The following is a 25,230-nucleotide window of genomic DNA, read 5'->3' on the forward strand; positions in this document are numbered from 1 at the left end:
TCAAATAAAAATATTGGAAATGTTGCAAGTTGATTTCATAAAGGTTACACGCACTATAGCCTATCTATTCCACTTCACAGGTTACATGTATTTCTTTTTGCAACACTCAGGCCTTTCCTGAATAGCCAGAAAAAGCTTTTTGTTCAACAACAGTGCTGTCACGCCAAGACAGCGCCTTACAATATCCAATGGACTGGTCTGGCTTTATTGTCATGCTTGTTTTTTGTCATTACGTCACAATTATGAGTTTGTTCATACATGGGAAATGGAAAATAAAAAAGGGGGTGGGGAGAAATGTAGGTCAGTGGTGATGCGCTCTGGGCAGCTAGTCTCTGCCTTTCCCTGGATGGGTCTGTAGCTCAGTCTCTGTCTCCACCTCCCCCCTACAGACACAGGCAGTGGGCAATTTCACACTCTCCTATTTGCTGTTTAAATTGATGGCTATAGATGAGGGTGATTTAACGAAGTATAATTATTTGTTCATCAGCCAAATGTATAAAAATATGAAACCATATTGTGCAATTTAAAATATATATAGTCTCTCTAGTAGGTAAAATTTCTAAAACATAAAATATAAATTTCACAACAAGTTGTGTTTTATATAGCCTTATTGTGCCATACAGATTTTGAAAGTTTGTTTGAAACTATAATACATAAACTTTAAAAAAGTATCCACACATTTTTACTCCGTTATGACCAACCATGCAGTGCAGCTCAATTCATCTGGAACATTCAGACAAACTACCAATAATAATTGCTTCACTACTACTACTACTAATTATATAATTGTAAAAGCAATCTATTAACGGGGGGGGAAACAAACAAAAAGGCTAATAAGGTGATAGGTACGAGAAGAAGGATTTTAAATATTTTCTTTCGATAATGAATAAAAATATGTGTGTGCGAACTCGTGGTCCGCGTCGCGCTCGCGTACGCGCAGACCGCAGAGTGTCCGTCTCTGTTTAGTGTCGCTGAAGCTAGAAAGTGGGCGGAGCGAAAAGTGTCAGTCCAATCCGGGCTGCCGTGCGCTGCTGTGCGCTCTCCCAGTGCGCTCACGGAGGCAGTGAAAACCTCCGTTGGGTATATGCGCTCGCAGATGTCATGTGAAAACCCGCATGCTTGCCTTACCGCACAACTGAAGAGTCCGAGGACCGCTTCACACACCTGGAATGGTTTTGCACAGTAGACTTTGACTTTGACGAGACCAAACTTCACCACCTAGGATTTTGTTTGTTTGTTTTTTACTCTGGTTTATGTTTGTTTCTTCATGACTGACGCGTTCGGGAGCGAGTCGCCACCACTATGCGAGGTAGGAATACGACTGTTTGTGACAGCTCATTTGAATAATGAAGTATAGAGTGTCTTTTTATTCTCATCCCAGAGTTCTGTCCGCACAGTTTGTCCATCATCCCTGGTGCTGTCTGTTTCATAAAGTTATACTGACGTGAAGGGGTTCGTATGCGGTCTATGATACAGAAATCTGTCAGATTAACGTGTATATGGATTTTTAAAAAGTCTGTTTTTGGTCAGCTGTATTTTTTATTTTTTTTTACGATTTAGAACCCCAGAGAGTCTCGTGTTGAAGGAGTGCACGCGACAGTTCATCTGAGACAACTTCACTCCAACTTTCCTAAAGATTGCATTTTATTGATTTATTTTTAGCCTATGAAGACTTAGCACGGTAAATGCCTAATTATGTATCTTACTTTGAGTCTTGGGCTTTTAATTGAATTTAGCCTATGTGCGTGTGAGTAATTGCAGCTTCTTTCTAGACTGTTACAGATGAACAGATTAGCAGGGGAAACAGCTGCATCAAAACTTATTCGTGTTATATTTTAAGTGATGTGGGAAGTGTTTTAAAGCAGACCACCACGGCGTGGGTAAAGTGGAGTTAGTGTCGTGCGTTCTACTGACCCATTTCCGTCAGTCAGGCGCCTCTGCGCGCTGAACGCGTCGAAGTGCAGCGGCAATGTCCGCGCGAGCCGAGATCACACACGCGTGGAGCAGGGCGCGCTTTTCGGACTCTTTGCAGTTACACCTGTAAAAAAAAAAATGGAATTAACGAAAGTAGAAGTGTTTGGAGACTTTTTGTTAAAAAATGCAGATATATTTCAATAATAAAGTGTAAAAAGGACAGAAGAATGTGGCTTGTATTTAATTTGAATAAAGACAGAATACTTCAATGTCGTAGTTCATGGTTCAAGTTCAAGTGCAACATACTAATGCTCTGACTTATTTACTAAAATACTTCAAAGATATTTTAATTCCTGTTTTAGACTGTGGATGATATTTTGAAATAGATATAAGCCTGCCTTTTCTAAAAAAAATTAAGAATGTATAAAATCATGTTCATGTACAACATTTACAGTTCATGGCCAGGTGTTTATCATTGCATTGAAATATATATTTAGATAATTAGACAAAAAAAAAAAAGATGTTGAACTGCTAATTAAAATATGGATTAAAAGGTTTTTCTGATAGACAACTGATTGGTTCAAATACATGTATATTGTAACCAATCTTCTGCTGTTTTGGTTTCAATAGTTTTCAATTCATAGTAAAATATTTAAACAAATACAGCACACAATGCACTCGCATGGCAATACACGAAACAACACATGCTGATATAAATATATATATATATATGCCGACTTTTCACTAGTATCTATAATCTGTAAGATTCTAGGCAGCTATTTTTTTTTTGCTTCTTCTTTGCAAAGAAATAAGTTTAGTGCGCGTGACCTGGGAAACACCAAAAACTCAGTTCTCCATCTCTGTGTCACAACCTATACACGCCCCCAAAGCACCTCTCTGCTTCTCTTTCCGTGCCCCAAAGGACCGTGTCAGAATGAATCACGTCAGTATCAGGGGCCTCTCACCGAGCCCGACTCTCTGACACTGACATCAGCTTATAGCACGGGACTTATGTTTGCAAATAACAATGAAACATGCAATCTACATACAATCTTGTAAAATGTCCAATTACTTTTGAGGTTTGCATGGACATCATTTTTAGAAATACGATATATTTTTAGAGAACCAAATACAGAATTTTTAGACTACTAGATTACTGTCTACTTCTTTTAAATGTCAGTGACAGGACGGAAACAATTGCTATTATTTGTTTTAATTAGTTTAGCTTATTATCATAATTTTTGCTTTTTATATTTACGCTTCATTTTGTGTGGTTCGACGACAGAGAAACATTTTAGTCGATATAATGAGAAAAATTAAATAGCCTAAATCTTTCATCTTTTTAATAAATATCCATTGTACAAAAAATATTTTTATAAGAGGTAGAAAATGATACAAAAAGTTTTTTTGGTACCTAACATCACTAGTGCACTAGTTAGTTTGTTGTGTGTGTTTTAGGGTGTAATTTGTGTTCACATAGATGTGCCCTATTGGTCAAAACATTTATCAGGTTGCTTCATTGATCAGAGATGAACTTGCAGTGTCTTCCAATGCATATATCTGATGGACTGTGGTACCCAATCTAGTAACTCTAGCTCTGCATCCGCTCCAAACCTTTTCTTCTCCATTACAGTGCACAGTGCTGCTTCAGGGCTGGTGTTAGTTTTCCCACAACTTTGTCACACGCAGATCACGTTCAAACTGCGTTTGTACGCACACACATGTACAACACAACACAACACATTTCTTGATTGCTGTTGTAGTTGTTTGACTTTAAAGAACAGCAAAGAAACATATCTGGCCTGTGTTTACTTCATATCTGGCCATAATTTCCACAAATGCCTCTGAGCTGCATTGCTCTGTCCATGCTCATTTTAGTCTTTGCTGCACCCCTGAAACTCTGAGCCACAGACACAAAGAGAGACAGTCACGCATGAACTCCCAATGCCAATAGCTTTTAGCATCACATTGGCTTCCAAAGTGAGAGGCCATCTCTCCATCGACCTTCTTGATGTTGCGTGGCTCAGCTCGTAGAAGAGCAGGATCAATATGCATGGCCTGCTCAACCATGAGCTTTATTCCTACTGTAAACTAAACCGTGTGTATATATATATATATTATAGCTGTGTAAAGTAGAGGATCCATTTGACAAATCTTTTGTCCCATCAATGTATGTGTGTAAATATATTGCTTACTAAAGTGTTGGTTTTTGTTCAAACAAGTGTGTTTTCTATATTGAAGTTCAGGAACGGATCAATAAACACAGCATTGTTTGTTTGACACCATACAAATGACCACATAGCAGACATGGATTACGCATTGCAAGTCTCTAACCAGGCAGTAGGCCAACAATAACTTGGTAAAACTAGCAATAACCAGCCGCTACGGCTACATCTGGTGTGTTCAATGAATTAAAAAGACAATAAAGTCTTGATATAGATATAACCATGAAATTGCAAGGCAGGGCCTATCCGATCTTTCAATTTGAAGCCTAGGTTTGTAATGGTACTAATATCATCTGGTCAGTTGTTTGTTGTAGCTGCTAGTTTTTCTTTTTGCTTTGCTGACTAATGGCTTGTACTTACGTAACCTGTGAAAGATTACACAAAGAAAACCAAGAGATGTAATCCCCTAAAGTGAGGCAGAAAAAGAGTTGCACAGCCAGCACAAATCTAATCCATTTAGTATATTGCGTTCTTTATTCTACACTCAGTTTTACGGGCCTTTACACTTTAAATTATAAATTCTGGATGCAGCGTAATTGCCTACATACGGAGATCTGAGTTTACCTTCTAGCCGACCACATAACGTCAACCAGATGACTTGACATGTCTTTCTGCGTGCGAGCGTGTCGGCTTTTGTCCCCTGTAGTGTTTTTGTAAACGCATCTTGAGTATCGGCTGGGAATGTGTGGACTAGAGTATGTCATCTGTTTGCTGAGCCCTTGTTTGAGATGGTTGCGTGTGCATGAGAGAGCAGCTCTGAGAGAGGCTGAACTGTAAGGCTAAACATGTCCTTTTTATGTTTGCATTTTGCCCTCTCTGTGGTATTGCAGCAGTGGCATTTCTGCATGTTTTCTCTGCTTTGCTGCGTGTCGGATTTATTAGTTCTTTTTGACTGGTCTCACCCTTCACTAGGTGTTCATTCATTCAGTAATGTGTGCTTTGGAAAGTGGCACCTGGGGCTTTTGATATGGTGCAGGAGGGGTCTGGGGAGCTGACATCAACGGAGACCATTCTCAAACATGACAATGATGTTGCATGCTGAACATGGTCATTTTTGTTTGTAAGGTTTATAAATTAATGCTAGTTTTGTCCAAAAGTCGGATTCAGTGTGATATATAGTGTCCAGAAAGTAACTTTCTGCTGAAAGGCTTACTGTTCCACTGCAGGCACGGAGGAAAGAGAAACTTTGTTTTACGCTTTAGAAAGAATTAAAACACATAGTTATGTAACACAGAAATCGGATCTAGAGTAGAACTCTCTCTCTCTCTTTCTCTCTCTCTCTCTCTCTCCTGTGTGGTGTATGGGTCGGTGTGCCCTCTGCTTACAGTTAGTTTCCACTTCTTTCAGTTTCAGTTCACTTGTTTTGTCATACATGTCAATACAGACATGTCCACAGTGGGGTCCATAGAAAACACACACATATAGTGCGGTCCAAAATCTGAGACCATTAGTGCAATTTTTGTTCCTTTATTTAATACAAAATATTTAATTACTTATTATGTTATCAGAATATTTTGTGTGATAATTTGAATTTTAAAAATACTTTTAAGTTTTTCCCCCCTGATTTCTTTAATGGCAGCAGCCCTCAAACTGCATGATACCCACAAGTTTGTGTAAAACCTGAAGATCACATTCTCCAGCATGATTTCAGAATGATCTGAAGAGCATCTTGTGCTTCAGTGAAAGCAAGAACATCTGACGTCTGTACAAAGAGTCTCGTGATCAATGGCAATCAAATTTTGCTTAACAACCTGTTTGTGCAAAATCTTAAATATTTCTTATTCATTTCCATTTTTTAAATCTAGTATTTTCAGTGACTTTTAAACCTCATGTTTATATACATAGAAATCTCATTAGCTCAGATCCATTGCACCTTCACACAGTCCTCCTCTGTGTTTAAAGGGTCCTGACTGCATACGCGCTCTTACACAGCGATCTCTTTGAACCAGATTTTTTAAAGCATGCTAATGTGATTATATCTGTTTTAAGGAATCCTCTAGGAAAATTACATTAGGAATGGCATTGAGAGGAAATGTTAAACAAAAAGGTGTGTAACAGAAGTACTATTTGTGCAAGCTTTTGAAACAGAGGCCCTTAAAAGATATTTAAATGAAGAGCAAGACAGATAAGGATACTGAGATGGAGTGATCAAGGCAGGTGAATGAGACAGAGAGAGAGATACACTGCGCTCTCAGGTGAAGAGAGGCCTTTAGATTGTGATCAATTTGCTTCTTTCAGAGAGGGGCTCCTGGGGCCACTTTGGGGAAGGACCTCGTTACATGGAATTAAATTGTGGCCTAAGGCGAGCTATTACCATCCCGTCCTGAGAGGAAAGCCGTAAAGAGGCATGCAGAACACACACACAGTATGGGTCGGTGTGCCCTCTGCTTACAGTTAGTTTCCACTTCTTTCAGTTTCAGTTCACTTGTTTTGTCATACATGTCAATACAGACATGTCCACAGTGGGGTCCATAGAAAACACACACATATAGTGCGGTCCAAAATCTGAGACCATTAGTGCAATTTTTGTTCCTTTATTTAATACAAAATATTTAATTACTTATTATGTTATCAGAATATTTTGTGTGATAATTTGAATTTTAAAAATACTTTTAAGTTTTTCCCCCCTGATTTCTTTAATGGCAGCAGCCCTCAAACTGCATGATACCCACAAGTTTGTGTAAAACCTGAAGATCACATTCTCCAGCATGATTTCAGAATGATCTGAAGAGCATCTTGTGCTTCAGTGAAAGCAAGAACATCTGACGTCTGTACAAAGAGTCTCGTGATCAATGGCAATCAAATTTTGCTTAACAACCTGTTTGTGCAAAATCTTAAATATTTCTTATTCATTTCCATTTTTTAAATCTAGTATTTTCAGTGACTTTTAAACCTCATGTTTATATACATAGAAATCTCATTAGCTCAGATCCATTGCACCTTCACACAGTCCTCCTCTGTGTTTAAAGGGTCCTGACTGCATACGCGCTCTTACACAGCGATCTCTTTGAACCAGATTTTTTAAAGCATGCTAATGTGATTATATCTGTTTTAAGGAATCCTCTAGGAAAATTACATTAGGAATGGCATTGAGAGGAAATGTTAAACAAAAAGGTGTGTAACAGAAGTACTATTTGTGCAAGCTTTTGAAACAGAGGCCCTTAAAAGATATTTAAATGAAGAGCAAGACAGATAAGGATACTGAGATGGAGTGATCAAGGCAGGTGAATGAGACAGAGAGAGAGATACACTGCGCTCTCAGGTGAAGAGAGGCCTTTAGATTGTGATCAATTTGCTTCTTTCAGAGAGGGGCTCCTGGGGCCACTTTGGGGAAGGACCTCGTTACATGGAATTAAATTGTGGCCTAAGGCGAGCTATTACCATCCCGTCCTGAGAGGAAAGCCGTAAAGAGGCATGCAGAACACACACACACACACTACGGTATATCAACATTTAGAGAACAGGCATTTTCATTAATATCAGGCCAATTTATAACTATAAATATAAATCTATATTTAACTGCTGAAAGCACCAGATGTTTCCATGCCACGTAATATTAAAAAAAAAATTGCGATATCCCAAACCAATAAACATAGTAGTACAGATATATGCCAATGCGGGAGGCGTTCAATTTAAATAATTAACCATGGGTTTTATCAAATATTAATATTATAATTCGAAAGAGAATATCACTTTTGCTATTTTTGAATAACATCTTTTAATTTAAAAATACCACATGAAGCAATTTTTAAAGTTACCCAACAAAACATTTTTCACAGTGTATGCCTTCTAATAGATTAAATTGAATGACCTCCTTCTTCAGCATTACAGTGCATCCATATATACTTCCTTTGACCAATCATGTAGGATTATGTAATTCTGAAGAGGGAAGAGCGAGAGAGGACACTGTCCAAACACCCAGATATGACACGGCTATGCCTCCCTTAGGCTGAGTGACTTACTAACCCACTTTAAGAGTTTACACATACATACAAACACACACATAACTCATTGGGTCACAGTGACAGACCTCGCTCTATGAAGCCTCTGTGTGCGCCAGTATACTCTCGCTTTCAGCTAGAAACAACCTATAAACACTTATCAAAATAAGTAATAAGATGCAGTATGTTCACTATGCGTACAAATAACCAGTAGGTTAATATATATTCTCTGAGACTGTAATAAAGCATTTTGTGTCATGTCTTGCTGATTGCTTATCATAGTGAAAACACTTGAACTTATTCATTCCAGCTTTGCACACGCAGACATACACACAGGCAGTGTCTTAAAGGAAAGTTCAAAGGTTGATGAGGTCAATGAGGTTGTGTTGGTGGAGAGCGGGCAGGTCATGAAGGTCAGAATGATGGAGTGCGAGTTCTTTTGTGCCTAGTAAATGGTTACACCCCACAGTATCAGAACGGACTTTCACACAGTTTCTTAATTGTGCTTCTTTTTTCTGGGTTCCACTAGTTCAATTTTGTGAATTTCTTTGAGATAAAAGATGCAACAGTTCACACTGACAGTGATACAATCATGTCTGGTTACGGGAGTCTCTGTGTTGCTTGCTAGTAGGGGTTCTTTCTCGACTGCTTTATCTCACTGTATTAGTGCATGTGTTATTCACCTCTTAGGGAGACACAACAGGCGAATAGGCTAAAAACAAAATAATATTCCAATAAAATGTTAGATATTGCTATGAAGCTTTGCCAAGTTATTGCATCATTCGAATTTTTTTTCTGTATTACAAATTGCCCCCAAAGCATGCTAATATAAAATATTAGACCGTATTTAAAAGACTGGTAAGACAGTTTTTGTCCCTGTTTACACACAATGTGTAAGAAAGAATCGGAATTTAAATATTATGTAAATTTATCTCTATTTTTAATAATGTTTGAGAACCTGTGTGCAAAGTTGGTTTCTTGGTTCTTTCATGTTTAGTGGAAGCTAGGTTGACAAAATGACGAAAAACTCTCATTTTGATTAAATTGAATTGAGTTTAATTTAACGTCTTTTGAATTCAGTACAAGCACTAATTTAAATTTGTATTTCTGTCATTGTTGTTACAGTGTGAAATTTCTTAAAGCAATAAATCAATAAATACATACATAAATAAATAAATGAATTTAAAAAAATGTTTGCCTTAATTTTCCTGATGTCTACCAAGGACATACACGGAAATATAAACAAACTACAGATCAAAAATTATACCATTCAGCATATTAGAGTGATTTCTGAAGGATCATGTGACACTGAAGGCTGTAGTATTGGCAGCTAAAAATTCAGCTTTTAAATTACATTTTAAAAGATATTAAAATAGAAAACAATTAGTTTAAATTATAATAATAATTTACAATATTATTATTATTTTTTTATCAAATTAATGCAGCCTTACTGAGGATAAGAGACTTTTAATAACATTAAAAAACATTTGAACGATAGTGTATATGTTTTACTGGTATATTTTCCTAATAATTTATCTTGAACAAATATGTTACAATAATGATTTGCAATAATGAGCTTCAGTATTGCAGTATACAGTGACTGGTTGAACACACACATTATGTAGCACGAGATATTAAAATAGAAAACAATTAGTTTAAAGTATAATAATAATTTACAATATTAATTTTTTTTTTTTAAATCAAATTAATGCAGCCTTACTGAGGATAAGAGACTTTTAATAACATTAAAAAACATTTGAACGATAGTGTATATGTTTTACTGGTATATTTTCCTAATAATTTATCTTGAACAAATATGTTACAATAATGATTTGCAATAATGAGCTTCAGTATTGCAGTATACAGTGACTGGTTGAACACACACATTATGTAGCACAGTGTTCTGTAATTTCAGATGTATGTTGTTTTATATACTTCAGATGTTGGATGTGTGCCAGTGTGTCCCCTTCTGTAGCCTCATTGAGGCAGCCAATCACATCTCAGATCAAAGATGCCTGAGTCTGGCACAGCTGATGGCAGGCCAATGGGGAAATGCCTGCAGCCTCATCAACAAATACATATTCTGCACAAGAGATAAAATCCCAGCAATCTGTGGCACATACAGTAGGGAGCACTTTCTAACAGTCTACTCTTTCATTCACAAATGTATAGAGATGCATAGACAGCCAATGTTAGTATTGTTTTAGCATAATTAAGATACTATTATAGTTTTTATTATTATTTAATAAAAAAATAATTTAAATACACTTTTATTTTTATATTTTTTGTTTTCATTGTAACTGTAGTTAGTTTTACAATTATTGTTTTGTGTTTTTGCCATATAATTTTTTTATATGTCTAAACTAAATGAAAAAAATATATATTGCCTTTGCAGCTAGCTTAATTAAAATAAGTTTAAGTTTTTGATCATACTTCATTTTAAGGTCCAATTTTCACTATTAACAAACCATTAACTACGACTTTTGCCTCAATAAACTCCTAATTTGCTGCTTATTAATAGTTAGTAATGTAGTTGTTAAGTTTAGGTATTGGGTAGAATTAGGGATGTAGAATATGGTCGTGCAGAATATGTGCTTTATAAGTACTAAAAAACAGTCAGTATGTTAATAATAGGCATGCTAATAAGCAACTTGTTAATAGTGAGAATTAGTCCCTATACTAAAGTGTTATGAAGTTTTTTTATATAGTATATTTTAGTTCAATGTTTATTTTATTTCAAGTAACAAAAATGTAATTTTTTTATGGTTTTAGGTTTAGTTTCCGTTAACTATAATAACCATGTGGGGTAAAGGTATATATACTTATAATGCAAACATCTTTGTTTGACATAAACGAGGCTGTCAAATATGTATCTGAAGGTCAGTGATAAAATTAGACTATACTAGCATAGAAAGCGCAACGTTACACACAGCAGACTAAAAAGGTCTACAGTGCAAGCATGTGGTGCAGATGACTTCACCAAAATGACCTGAAATGTACCGCAATACACAATTTCTGTCATGGGGTTGTGGTTGTAGTGAGCGCACGACGTAGGAGTAGGAGTAAAGGAGTATTTTTAATCAGCATCAACCACATAAACCATTGAAAAATAACATTAATCCAGGACAAAGGAATGATAGCAACTGAGGGCTTATAAAGGGCAGGCAACTAAGGAGCAAACGTGATGATTAATACAACACAGGTGGAAACTAATGAATGATGATTAACTAAATGAGCAGGAAATGAACCAAATAGGGGCAAACAGGAACTAAACAGAAACCAACACTTGACAATTACTATATGTTAGTCTATAAACATTAATTAATTTTAATGTATGTCAATGCGTTAAATAGATGTGCTGGGACAGAAAAAAGTAACAGAATAACAGGGCCTTATTTCTTTGCTAAGCAAGGACACACAGAGAAAATGCATTTTGATGGATCATTAAACAAACCTGGGTTTCAAAACATTATATGCTAATAATTAGCTCATTTACATGACTTACTAGAACCCAAATGCTAAGGATTCCATGTCAAGGATTATATCAATAAGCCAAGAGACTGTCTGGAAGAGTAGTTATGCTGTAGGAGTTTCATACGGATGGAGTGGGTAGTTCTGCATGTACAGAAGCTGGTCTCTTGGAAACTTGAAGACTTAAGATGCTTTTTAAGTAAAGATAACGCAGGTGGTCAGATACACACATCTAAATATTTTAAAGGACTGAGTGGTGAAAAAGTGGATTAAAAGTGGATTTCCCTGTGGAATTGTCCTAATTATTTTCTTAGCAATACACAGTGGGATCAATGTTGAATCAGAATGCTAATGTTGCTGACAGGGAAAGCTGTTTAGTAAGTGCCCAGGGCCTTCATCTCAGAGTCCTTCCCTGAAGGAAATGATGTAAAACATGGATGAACACCACATGCTGTCGCAGGCTGCCCCTCTACAACCACTACCCCTTAGGCCACTGTCAATCTGGACAATGTGCCACCTAATGATGACAAGCTGCCATTACACGACCCTCTCACCCCAGCTCACTCCTAGACCTTCAAAAACGCATGCACATTTGTCTGGGATGGACAATATCAAGCATTTTGAGTATGATTGCATCCTCTAATATTTGTCTGTATTATAGAAACATGGATTGTTAACATGCTCACAAGAGTGAGTGCTGAAGATAATCTCCCACCTACACGATGTATTAGTATCACTGTTTAGCATATCCCAACAAGGCTTTGGAATATCATTGGGCCAGATGCCAGATGACAAAACAACATCTTATCATATGCGTACAGGCAAGATTTACAACAAAGACTTCAAATGGCCTTCCATCTGCAGGCTAAAATTAAAAGACGGCGACATTATCAGTACATTCACCTGAAGGAATGCTGCAAACAAGGTTTGTGGGTATCATTGAGGCAACTGCCAAGTATCATCATCACCACCATCTCAAACTAATACACAAAAAATAGTAACACACACAGACAGAAATCAGAAGGAAGCTGTTGGTGCATTACTCTGAAGTTATACATCCATCACATCTTCAGGAGAAAGCACAAGTGATGATATTATCATTTAAATTATGAATTACAAAATTATTGCATTGTGGGCCGTGTTGGTACACATCTGTCACCCAGACAGCTGGTATCGATAGCAAATATTTATTGGTGTTCTTCAGCGTGTACGGGTGTGCAAGTGGTATAATAATTTAAGTTGCAGGGTGCTCATATCCACTTTAATGAAGCTAATTAAAGAACTATTTAGAGAGAGAGGGAACTACTCCTGGGACAGAAAAGAGCTTCATATCATTAGGAATCAGTTATACCATCCACGTGTGTGTGTGTGTGTGTGTGTGGCGCTCTTTTTTCACTCACACACCAAGGAAGTTCACAAAAAAAAAATAATAATAAAACAAATAAACACCCCCCAATTTTTTTTACATTTTTTTCCCAAATTATATTCCATCATTATTTACTCACCCTAATGTTTATACAAACCCATTTGACTTACTTTCTTCTGTTGGACATAGAGTAAAAATGTTATATTTGAAGAACATCCTGACCACTCTTCTCCATATAATGTTTGTCAAGCTCCACAATTACAAAAAAAGCACCAAAATATCATAAAAATGCTCCGTATGATTCATACGCTATATTTCAACTGAAACCATACAAAATTATTGTAAAAACAGGAAATTACCTATGAGTAAAGATTGATTTTGGTTAAAATTTCATTATCATTATCATGTGTTCTCTGAGTTCTTGAATATAGGCATGTCAATTTACATAAATTTCCATGATCGACCATAATCATTTAATCGTTAACCTTAAACTCTTAAACCCCATATGTGGGTGCTGCTAAGTTATTGTCGTTACTTGACAACCACTTTCTTAACCAACATCAATTTAAAGCTTAGAAACTTGTGTGTTGCGTATGAGCCACACGCATCTCAAAAGTGTTATCATTTAAATTATTAATGGCAATTAATTGATCATTAATTAATTATTTGCATCCCATATGGACTACATTTATGCTACTGTTATAGTGTTTTATTTTTTTTGTTATTTTACATGTGTGTATATAAGAACATTGTATGTTTTAGATAATAAGTGTGAGTAAATAATGGCAGAACTTTCATTGAGTAAACTATTCCTTAAATAACACACTCTCTCATATGTGCAGTATGAACATTATACATGCAATATACACAGAAAACATTTTCGTTTTGTTCCCACTCAGTAACTTGTGTGTGCTAAGCTGCTGTCGCTAACTGTGAGACTAGCATGTGCAGTATTCCGCAGCTCCAGTCTGTCCTCAGCTAAGCCTGCAGAGCTGAGCTCCTCTTAACCATGGAATCGCCAGCACTGCACTCCCTCTCTTACGTAACCCTCTGATAGGCCTAACCCTTATGCGTGACAGCGGACAGGGGCAAGGAGCCTGCGAGAACAACCACATGCTTGTTTTTGTTCAATAATAGCGTTGTTTATGAATGTATAACATGTACACTAATTCTGATTCCTTGGTTCTGCACTGATGCTTTTTGACAGATGCAAAATGCACACGTCTTGGGGTAGTTAAACAGAAAACAAATTTGCAAATCTGTAATGGTTTTAGCAACACTAAGATGTTACAAATCTAAAGAGGTAGTTAAATCCGTCGCTAACATCCCTCTAGGTTTTTCTATTTACATATTTCATCTCGTCCGTTTAGGTTTTTAATCCCTTAAGGAAGTCAAATCAGTATAGGTACCACAATGACAAATGTGCAGCGTCGTTGTATTGGTAGGGATGGCGATGACATCATGTCCTGTTGGAATCTCATGGTGGTGTGGATGATTGCTCTGACAGGCAGACTATACAGGCCTCCTACCCACAAACCCGGGGAGGCTGTGGTCGTCCTGGCAACAGTGACACAGACACGGACGTCTCCTTATTTCATATGACAGGTCTACACACACAGGCCCTGTGGCCATTCTCACACAAACAGACACATCCAATATATTCATTCAGACCAAAACACACTCATACTCAACCCACAAACTATTTAAACACACATAAACTGAACATTTCTCAACTTTCATCTGTAATACATTCGTAGATTTAAAATTTGACTTGATAATAGTAACTAAACTGATTCTAACACAACATAAACACATGCAGCATGGCATATTTTATCGATGGTCAATACTGCCATGGCCTAGAGATCCAGCGCCCTGCTTTTAAAGGGCTATAAATAACTTCATGCCTGTTGTGTGCAGTTTAAGGTTGGCAGAGTTATTTACAACACCGTTTTTTGTATGAATGTGTTCACAACAGGTTCAGGTCTCAATGCTCGTTTGACCCAGTTTGGCTCTGGCACTGGTCAAAGTGGGTCATGAGAGGAACCGCGGATGTCTCCTTATTTCATATGACAGGTCTACACACACAGGCCCTGTGGCCATTCTCACACAAACAGACACATCCAATATATTCATTCAGACCAAAACACACTCATACTCAACCCACAAACCATTTAAACACACATAAACTGAACATTTCTCAACTGTCATCTGTAATACATTCGTAGATTTAAAATTTGACTTGATAATAGTAACTAAACTGATTCTAACATAATTTATTCAACTTTATTCATTTATTCAACATAAACACATGCAGCATGGCATATTTTATCGATGGTCAATACTGCCATGGCCTAGAGATCCAGCGCCCTGCTTTTAAAGGGCTATAAATAACTTCATGCCTGTTGTGTGCAGTTTAAGGTTGGCAGAGTTATTTACAACACCGTTTTTTGTATGAATGTGTTCACAACAGGTTCAGGTCTCAATGCTCGTTTGACCCAGTTTGGCTCTGGCACTGGTCAAAGTGGGTCATGAGAGGAACCGGTCCAGTGTTCAGAGTCTGGGGCCAATCGCGAAGAATTCACAGTCCTCGTTACCACGCACAAAGACTGAAGATTTAAGTACCAGGGCATTTTACACTGCTGAAAACACCACTCTGTATTATGTGACCTTAAAAGCAAGGACAGGGTGTGCTAGTTTTTCTTTTTGAATAACTATTTTCACGTTTTACTGTGTCCCCGCAGATGATAATATTAGTGCCTCAAGATGAAATGCTGTGATTACAGAATAATTAATAGTTAGTTAACAGTCTGTCTGTCTGTTATTAAAAATAGTAAAATGTAGTAAATCAGTTTGACAAAAAGACATTGAAATGTATTAAAAATACTCAATTACATTTACTGAGGTATTTTTTGTAGTTGTTGTATAATTTCCCACCATTCGTCTATGGCTGCACGATTAAAGGGATGGTTCACCCAAAAATGAAAATTCTATCATGAATTACTCACCCTCATGTCGTTCCAAACCTATAATACCTTCGTTCATCTTCAAAACACAAATTAAGATATTTTTGATGAAATCTATGAGAACTACTTTTTGTGCGCAAAGAAAACAAAAATAATGACTTTATTCAATGATTCTTCTCTTCCGTGTCAGTCTCCGAAACCAATCACGGGAGTACCACGACGCATGCGTGTGATACTGCTGAAGTAGAACATGCATGCGCTGCGCCTTGTTTACAAGCAGAGGAATACACACGCATGCATCGTGGTACTCTCACGAATGGCGGTGGAGACTGACACGGAGGAGAGGAATTGTTGAATAAAGTCATTATTTTTGTTTTCTTTGCGCACAAAAAGTATTCTCGTAGCTCCATAAAATTAAGGTTGAACCACTGATGTCACATGGACTATTTTAACAATGTCCTAACAAAATGTCTGTGCCTTGAACGTGGTAGTTCCCTTTCTGTCTATGCAGGGTTTCGCATTTCATCAAAAATATCTTCATTTGTGTTACGAAGATGAACAAAGGTGTTATAGGTTTGGAACGACATGAGGGTGAGTAATTAATGACATAATTTTAATTTTTGGGTGAACTATTCCTTTAACCTATCCCAGCAGAACACTAACATTTTCTTCCTAGTATTTTTAGTTTTTTTTATTTCTAGCTACAATTGCCCATACCGCTTCGCATTTCATACAGGGGAGACAATTCAAGGTGACATTGCTTTGGAAATGACCTTGTTTGTGGTCCCTTTAACTGAGGGTCATTGGGGGCAAACACCCACCCCCATAACCACCAAACCCACAGACACTGTGGCTTAAGTCTAGTGTGCTAGACTGAGACAGGAAGAACTACAGCCCAGACTAGCCACAGCTTAACCAAGCAGCACTAGTTAATGTATGTGTGAGTGTGTGTTAATCCCATTACATTGCCCACAGTATATGTGTGTATGTTTAACCTTTCATATATTAATAAATATTGCACAAAATCGCATATTCCCATATAATTCATAAAACGTGTATGCATATACAAAGTATGAATACAAGATACAAACTGGTCAGCGTATAATATATACACTAGCCAGCCTCTCTGAGTTTATATTCTCACAGTCAGATTAGCAGCACACACACACACATAACTAGAGATGCACTCACACTTCCAAACCTCTGAGCTTCACACTGCGATCTCGAGTCAGGTGTGCGTTTGCATCCACAGTGCTTCTGTCTGAAAATGAAGACAGATATTGTAGGTAAGAGAACATTTCAAGTTTAAAGGGGTCTTAGTTTGTTTTGCAGTTAAAAATGTTCACTTCACATTCAAGCAAGTACAGTAACATTTCATTTAGCTTTTTTATCTAAAGCAAACTGCTGCTCTTAATAATGAATTTGGCAGGTCACAAAAATAGCGTTTGTGCTTTATGCATTTTGTAAGTCATTTTTACAAACAATGCTTAATGCTTGATTTTATTTGTTTTTATGTATTATCTTATTCTTTAATTCAGTTTCCTGTAAACTGTGCAGAGATGGAAATAAACTCAACTCAAATGTAAAATTATTGTCAAAAAAAAAAAAATCTATGAAAAAATGTAACCGTTTTGGTTATCTGGAGTCATAGTTCAGATACATATTTTCCATGTTATTTAATCTAAAGAAAAATATGTGTAAACTAATATTGCAGTCAAATCTTAGCTCATAATGTTCATTACTGACATATGACTATTAATATTGTGGTCATTTTTGGCAAGTTATTTTGTGAGTGAGTGATGGATCTTGCATGGAACTCACTTAGCAGTTGGCTCTACTTCTAAACTATATCGGAATCGCATCTGAGACTGCTGTTGCATTTGTTTCATTAGCGAGCTGCTTGGACTAATTGCGTGTTCCTTTGGTCCTATCTAAAATCTAAATGCAAATGTACAAGAATAAAATTGCCCATAACAGTAAGAGAGAAATATAGCATTTGTTCTTCTTTGTACATTTTTTATGTCATTATAGGCCGATGTGAATTTGCGTTTGAGTGAGGAAAGATTAATTGAGAATTGCTGCATCAGATAAGCCAGTTGAGAGCAGGGGAACAAGCATGTGTAGAAATAATTTAGGATTAGATTGGGTGGCTAATCTCTTTATTGTGAGTATGCAGTCTCAGCAGGGAGATGGGTTTCTCTCTCTGTCTTCCTCTCCCTCACTCTCTTTCACTCTCTCAAAGGTTTTCCGTCTCCTTTTATCTTTTCTTTTACATTTCCTAGTGACACGTGCAAGTGAAGGGAAGGCTGGACCTGAGCCTCATGGCCATGTATTTGTATTTGGTTCCTCATTAAACAACTTTCCATATTCTGGTTATGTAATTCAGTGTGTAGCTTGCTCCTGCCTTTGCCTTATACATGTGCAAGGTTGTTTTCATCAAGGAAATCTCTCAAGCATCATGCTTAAAATGGATAATGGAAGCAGAAATTGACAAAAGCACAGGTGAGGTCCCATTCTGGTGGACCTGAGACAAATGCAGCAAGGGGTTTGGACTTTGACTCGCATCTCTCAGCTGGCCTAATGTTTCCCTTTTTGTCTTCAAAGACCCACAGATTACAAAATGTCAAAGTGTCTTGACATAAATTTAAAGGGTACATCTCGGTCCATTCTAAAAGCGAAGTCACTCTTAGAATCAAGATGGTCATTGTCTCACCTGAGAGGAGCCCTGATGTGCATCCCACAGTCCTTATCAAGCAAACAAAGGCATATGGTTACGTAACTCTATTTTTGTTTATTTCTGTCTATTTTCAGCCCAAATTGAAGTCATACCATGCAAAATCTGTGGAGATAAGTCATCGGGCATCCACTATGGAGTTATCACATGTGAAGGCTGTAAGGTCAGTGAAAGATGTGCCTTTTCTTTTGTGCATTTGTTAGTCATCATACAGGTGTTCCAGCCATCCATGTAAAAAAATCTGTATTTTGTTTTGCAGGAAAACTATGTAAGCATTCTTAAAACCAGATAAACTTATCCTATGCAGATTTACTGTTCAATATTAATACTTAATTTCAGAGAATGGATGATTAACGATAACAAATTATATTAATAATATTTTTCATTTATATACTCTTTTTATTCTAGACCTGGGGTAGGGAAGTCCAGCTCCAACCCTGAAAAAAAAAAAAACTCACCTGCCTTTAGATTTAGTAATCCTGAAGACATTGATTAGCTTGTTCAGGTGTGTGTGTGTGTGTGTTTGATTAGGGTTTTAGGGTTGGACAGCGGCTCTCTAGGACCGAACTTGCCTACCCATGTTCTAGACAGTATAGGTACATTCTCAGAGAAAAGTACAAAGCTGTCACTGGGGCTGTAGCCTACAAAAGTCAAAAGGTACATCTTTGTGCTTTATTTACCTCTAAATGGTACATATTCGTACTTTAAAAGTACATATTAATACTAAAGTGTACAAATTAGTACCTTTTGAAAGGGTGTCACCCTAGTGACAGTTTTGTACCTCTTTTTATTTTTTTAAGAGTGTATGATTTTTATGCAAGTAACTTATCTAAATTTTCTGTTGTTGTGCCCACTGTAGGGTTTTTTCAGGCGCAGTCAACAGAACAATGCGTCCTACTCCTGTCCCCGTCAGCGCAACTGCCTGATTGACCGAACGAACCGCAACCGCTGCCAGCACTGTCGGCTCCAAAAGTGCCTGGCTCTGGGGATGTCCCGGGATGGTAAGTAATATCATATTCTTTCTTACAAACAAACATAATAATCAGCTGCTTGTCGACAAGCTGGATTGATCTTATTGATCACTTTTAACCTGCACTAATCTCATTCATTTTCATTCGCCCTCCTCCATATCAGCTGTTAAGTTTGGCCGCATGTCCAAGAAGCAGAGGGACTCTTTGTACGCAGAGGTTCAGAAACACCAGCAGAGGCTGCAGGAGCAGCGGCAGCAACAGACGGGCGAAGCGGAGGCCCTCGCCCGTGTTTACTCCTCCAGCCTCACCAACGGCCTCAGCACCCTCAACCATGAAATTGGAGGGACGTACGCAAATGGTCACGTCATAGACATGCCCAAGGGTCAGCCGAACGGCGCTCCAGGGGGCTACTACGGCATGGACTCCACACAGGTCAGCCCGGATCAGTCTGGACTGGACATGACTGGAATGAAGCAGATCAAACAGGAACCAATATATGATCTCACCCCTGATCCCAACCTTTTCACCTATGGCTCCTATCAAGACAGCCAGCTAGCACCTGGAGTGTCCATGGGGGAATTAGGTACGGAATTAGGTCTTCAAGTTCATGGTTCATGTATGTATGTTTAAAATACTTTCTAGCGAACACATTTACTTTGGTTGCAAGAAATACTGGTCCTATATTTGATTTTACTTGCATTGCACTGCATTTAAAACTCAACTGTAGTCATTTCCTGTCTTCACAACTTCTGTTTTTCTCTATACCAGACCGAATTGCACAGAACATCATAAAGTCCCACCTGGAGACGTGTCAGTACACAGCGGAGGAGCTTCAGCAGTTAGCCTGGCAGACGCACTCCTATGAAGAGGTCAAGATGTACCAAAGCAAGGTGCGAGGTCACTCCCTCAATGAGCAAAGAGCTCAGGTTACATGCTTAAACACTTCCTCTGTCCCTGAATCTCATTCACAATGCCAGGTTCTCAGTCGTACATTCATTTACATGCTTTTACACCTGGTGCTGACTCTCTCATCTCTCACCCTTTAACTCCTCTTCGCTCGTACTTGGTTCCCTCTTCATAGTCAGATTGCATGCTTGAGATCAGAGTTCATTAGAGTATCTCAGCCCCCTGGAGCTGATCCTATCCAGCTTTCGCACTGATATAGAGAAAAAGAGAAAGCCAGAGAGCTAACGGATTTAGCTAACGAACACTCAAAGCACAATAGGGGAGGGTGCCAGACGTACTACAAGCCCTCTTCATTTCCCTGTGTCAAATGGATTATGGGTAATTACCGAGAAGTCCTTTGAAATAGTGCCTATGAAGATTCGCTATACAGGGAGAGAATTGCAGAGCTTACAAAAGCAATTTGCTGATATCACATTTTCAGTATTCTGTGTGCTCCGTCAGGATGTTTCATAAATGGGAAACTAAAAATTCTGCCTTTTTTGTTGCGAATTTTCATGAGTACTGAAAATTGCAATCATTACTTTTTAAAAGTAAATTAAAGAGTCAAAGTGTACTCTACAAAGAGAAAGATCTACATTTAATTCAGGGAAGGTTTTGTTTCACCTCCATTTTTTAAAGTTAATTAATATTAATAAATACATTTAAAGAAATTAATACTTTTATTCAGCAAGGATACATTAAATTGATCAAAAGTCCTTGTTAAGACTTTCACATAGTTTAAAAAAAAAACTTTCAAATAAATGAAGTTCTTTTGAACTTTCTCTTCATCAAAGAATCTTGAAAAAAAATGCATCACAGTTTTCATTGATACACTAATAATAAGAAGAAATGTTTATTGAGCACCAAATCAGCATATTAGAATGATTCCTGAAGGATCAGTAATCTATTGGAAACTAAGAAATCTACTGGCTTCTAAAAATTCAGCTTTTTCATCCCAGGAATAAATTACATTTTAAAATATAAAATTATTTTAAATTATTTTAATAAAGCCTCAGTGAGCGTAAGACACTTGTCCAGACTCCAAATGTTTAAACCTTAATGATATTTGTGATTTGTTTAAATATTTTTTGGGATGTGATTAGACAATGACAATTATCAACAATGATATTAATTAAAATATCAAATATCAATTTCAATGCATCAAAAAATTTACAATTACTGCAATTATTAAGAGAGGAAAAAAAGTTTCCCAGAAGCATGCAATCATTTATCCTGAAGAAGTTACAGATGACAAGCTTATCCATGAGGTCTGTATGTGTGTGTGTTTCAGACACGGGACGTGTTGTGGCAGCAGTGTGCTATACAGATAACTCATGCTATTCAGTATGTGGTAGAGTTTGCAAAGCGCATCACTGGCTTCATGGAGCTTTGCCAGAATGACCAGATATTACTGCTGAAATCAGGTGAGGAACAGCCTCTGCTAAACTCTTTTGCATATACATACCATATTGCTACTGTACGCTGATTACGATTGGCCTGCTTAACACTTTTCTCACATACTCAGGTTGTCTGGAAGTAGTGCTGGTCAGAATGTGCCGGGCATTCAACCCTCTAAACAACACGGTTCTGTTTGAAGGGAAATATGGAGGCATGCAGATATTTAAAGCTCTAGGTACAACTACTTCCTATTCTCTCTCATTTATATGACATTTTCTGCATCATTTACAAAATGTACATGATATAAAAATAGCTGAACATCATGTTAATAAAACTGCATTAATTGTAAATTATTAGTGATAATTTAAGCATCTAATCTGATATATATACCTCCTGCAGGCTGTGACGACCTGGTCAGTGCAGTGTTTGACATAGCCAAGAGTCTGTGTTCACTGCAGCTAACGGAAGAGGAGATTGCCCTGTTCTCTGCTGCTGTGCTCATTTCTACAGGTCAGGCCTCACTTCAAACCTGTCGAGTATCTTAGTTGGAACATAAAGATGTGTTGTTCATTGAGAATTAATGTGGCCAAATCAAAAATGTTGTATGTTTATATAATATTACCGTCTTAGTCCTACACATAATAGCAGAGAGAATTCTCAGTATTACTGCAGTGCTTTTACATCAACAGATATTAATAGATGATTCTCTTGCATTTCTAGACCGGCCATGGTTAATGGAGCCCAGGAAAGTGCAGAAGCTACAAGAGAAAATCTACTTTGCCCTGCAGCACATCATGCAAAAGAACCATCTGGACGAGGACGCGCTGGCCAAGGTAGGACGTCTCAAGTGACCATGACATAGTTCAAACAGGAATTGATCACATGACTGATATAACTCAAATAGATTGCTGTTTTGTCATGTGACCCTTATTCCTCTGTACCTCCTTCTGCAGCTGATTAGCCGGATCCCCACGCTGTCGGCTCTGTGCACTCTCCACACAGAGGAGCTTCAGGCCTTCCAGCAGCTCCACCCAGAGACGGTTAACATGCTATTTCCCCCCCTCTATAAGGAGCTCTTCAATCCTGACGCCGCTGGCATCATGCCTAAATGAACGCACATGCTCACACGCATTCTTCGCAAAGTCTTTCATTCAGCAACCGGAGGTGTCCCAGAGGATGAACGCTGTGTCGCAGCATCCACAGATTTTGCAGCCACAACAAAAAAAAAAAACTCTAGGAATGTCCTGCACTTCAAAAATCCAACTCAATTTCACCGGTACAGTCATAAGAATGTATATATGCGCCAGCAGCAAAAGGCGCCTTCCATTTGACCAGAAATGTACAGACTTTAGGACAATTTAAGCTGTCTTTAAATTGGGTAAGTTCATTTGTTTGTTTGACTTCTCTCTCTCGCTCTCTTTTTTAATATAAAATATTGTTATATTGAAAAGAGAAGGTGGGGAGTGCATTCAAAAATTATAATGTAGTAATTTCTCTAGTACAAAGCGGTATTCCAGTATTAAATCTTGTTCTGTTAATATTTTAGTCATAATTTAAAACCAACGGTGGTCTAAAAGGCCCTTACCTTGTCTATGTAATTTTTCATATTTGTTTTGTAGTTTTACATGTACAGAATATGTGAAGTTGAAACTGGTATAAGGTTAACGGGGGACTAACTTTGTTTGGCCACGTTTAAAAGCCTTGTCTGGGCTATGTAGATATGTCTAAACAGCACCACAACATTAATCCTACAACTAAGGATTTTTGAAGTGGAAAAATGATTGATAATGGATACTTTTCCATACAAAAGTATAGAGATATATATTTTACAAAAATTGTATGGCCGATTACCATCTTGTCAGTCATAGCTGCAATAACAGTTTCTGTAACTGCTGAAAAACAATCCAGTCAAATGTGACTTAATGGAAAGCCCTCAGAACTGCTTCAAATCTATAATCCCGTTTGCTCTAAATGCCTCAAAATGCTGTTTTTACTGCCACACTGCCAAAACTAATACAGCACTAGTGTAGTGGAGCTGCAGCCGTCTGTCTGTGATAGCATAAATCGCTAGGACATGATCATTTACTGCCACTGATATGAAGTCAAACTCATCTCTTTTCTACCAAATTCATAGAAGATTCTCTGACTTTAGCAATAATGTCTAATATGTCGTTACATGCCCAGGTCAGGCTGGGTCTGTGGTATTCTTAACTTTATGCTAAATGTAAAGTACTCATCCTTAATTTGAACATCAACTTATTTAGATATTTATTAGATATGCATAGTTGAAGATGAATATCTGAAGTCACTAAAATGCATCAATTCCAAAAATGATGTTTTTCAAAGAAAACAGTCAAGGAATTTAAGAAATCAATTGGAACATTGTCTTATTTTAAAAAATCCTTTCAAAATTCCATTGGAATTTTTAATCATAATTTGGAACTAATCCTGAAAGATCACAATCAAATAGGAATTCCTCTATAAAATAAGATGCTATAGTGGATAAACGGACATTTCTATTTTTCATTCTTTTATTTATGTATTTATTATTTTATTTATTTATTTACTTTGTTAACACAAAATTGCTACATTTGGGAATAAAAAAGGAATATAGTTCTGATTAGGTGATTGTCTTGGAATTTAGCTGGTTAAGAAACTATTTTAGCAAAGCAGATTTACAACCACAGAGAAGTTTCCTGTAACTCAAAATTGCTGAGCATCCTTAACTTGCTTAAATCCACTGTTAAAAGACTTTGTAAAATCTTAATGCAAGTGGTAAATGACAATCATCTTTGATTACTCACATTGCAGTATAGAACAACAAAATGCAGCCACTGTAGGAAACTAGTAGTTCTACAAGGGCAGTTTGGGTTTGGACCCTTTTGATCCAAGGTAAATCTTATAAAGTACTATCTCATACCACCAGGTGGCGATACTGAGAGCGCTTTTCCCCTTCTCTTGACCTGTACTCACAGGATGTAAAGCCATATGTCAGTTTCTTGTGAAGGAAAAAAATAAACACACTAGCTAGGAGTTGACATTCTAACCGATCAGTGAATTTTTAGTACGTCTTGATGCATTTATATTGTGAAATGCACTTGAAAGCACGTAACAATGAAGGATTAATAACTACAGATGGTATTGGTATTAAATACATGCACAAATGAAGTCTGCTGAGAAGCAATCATACTACCTGTTCAAGTCCTCCTACTGAACCATATGCTCTCAGCCCAACTTTTTAGGGAATGTTTCCAATTCCTTCAGCTTCCTGTTCAAGACAATCATTTCTGGGTGCAATTTTT

The 25,230-nt window shown here is 37.3% G+C and overlaps 1 protein-coding gene across 2 annotated transcripts; it reads left to right on the forward strand.

The window, feature by feature from the left end:
- Positions 1-1,072: 1,072 nt before the first annotated feature.
- On the forward strand, positions 1,073-24,255 carry LOC107730723 (nuclear receptor ROR-beta-like). 2 transcript variants are annotated; one of them, XM_016541620.1, is made up of 10 exons: positions 1,073-1,309; positions 18,692-18,777; positions 19,474-19,615; positions 19,749-20,168; positions 20,354-20,475; positions 21,822-21,954; positions 22,056-22,163; positions 22,328-22,438; positions 22,649-22,761; positions 22,882-24,255. In XM_016541620.1, the coding sequence occupies exons 1-10, from the start codon at positions 1,303-1,305 to the stop codon at positions 23,038-23,040; spliced, it is 1,401 nt and encodes a 466-aa protein (XP_016397106.1). In that variant the 5' UTR covers positions 1,073-1,302; the 3' UTR covers positions 23,041-24,255. The 2 variants fall into 2 exon arrangements, with proteins under 2 accessions (XP_016397106.1, XP_016397105.1); XM_016541619.1 differs by lacking the exon at positions 1,073-1,309 and adding an exon at positions 17,065-17,166.
- Positions 24,256-25,230: the final 975 nt, after the last annotated feature.

The sequence above is a fragment of the Sinocyclocheilus rhinocerous genome, unplaced genomic scaffold (assembly GCF_001515625.1).
Source record: "Sinocyclocheilus rhinocerous isolate Xijiao unplaced genomic scaffold, SAMN03320098_v1.1 scaffold3595, whole genome shotgun sequence".
Classification (NCBI taxonomy): domain Eukaryota; kingdom Metazoa; phylum Chordata; class Actinopteri; order Cypriniformes; family Cyprinidae; genus Sinocyclocheilus; species Sinocyclocheilus rhinocerous.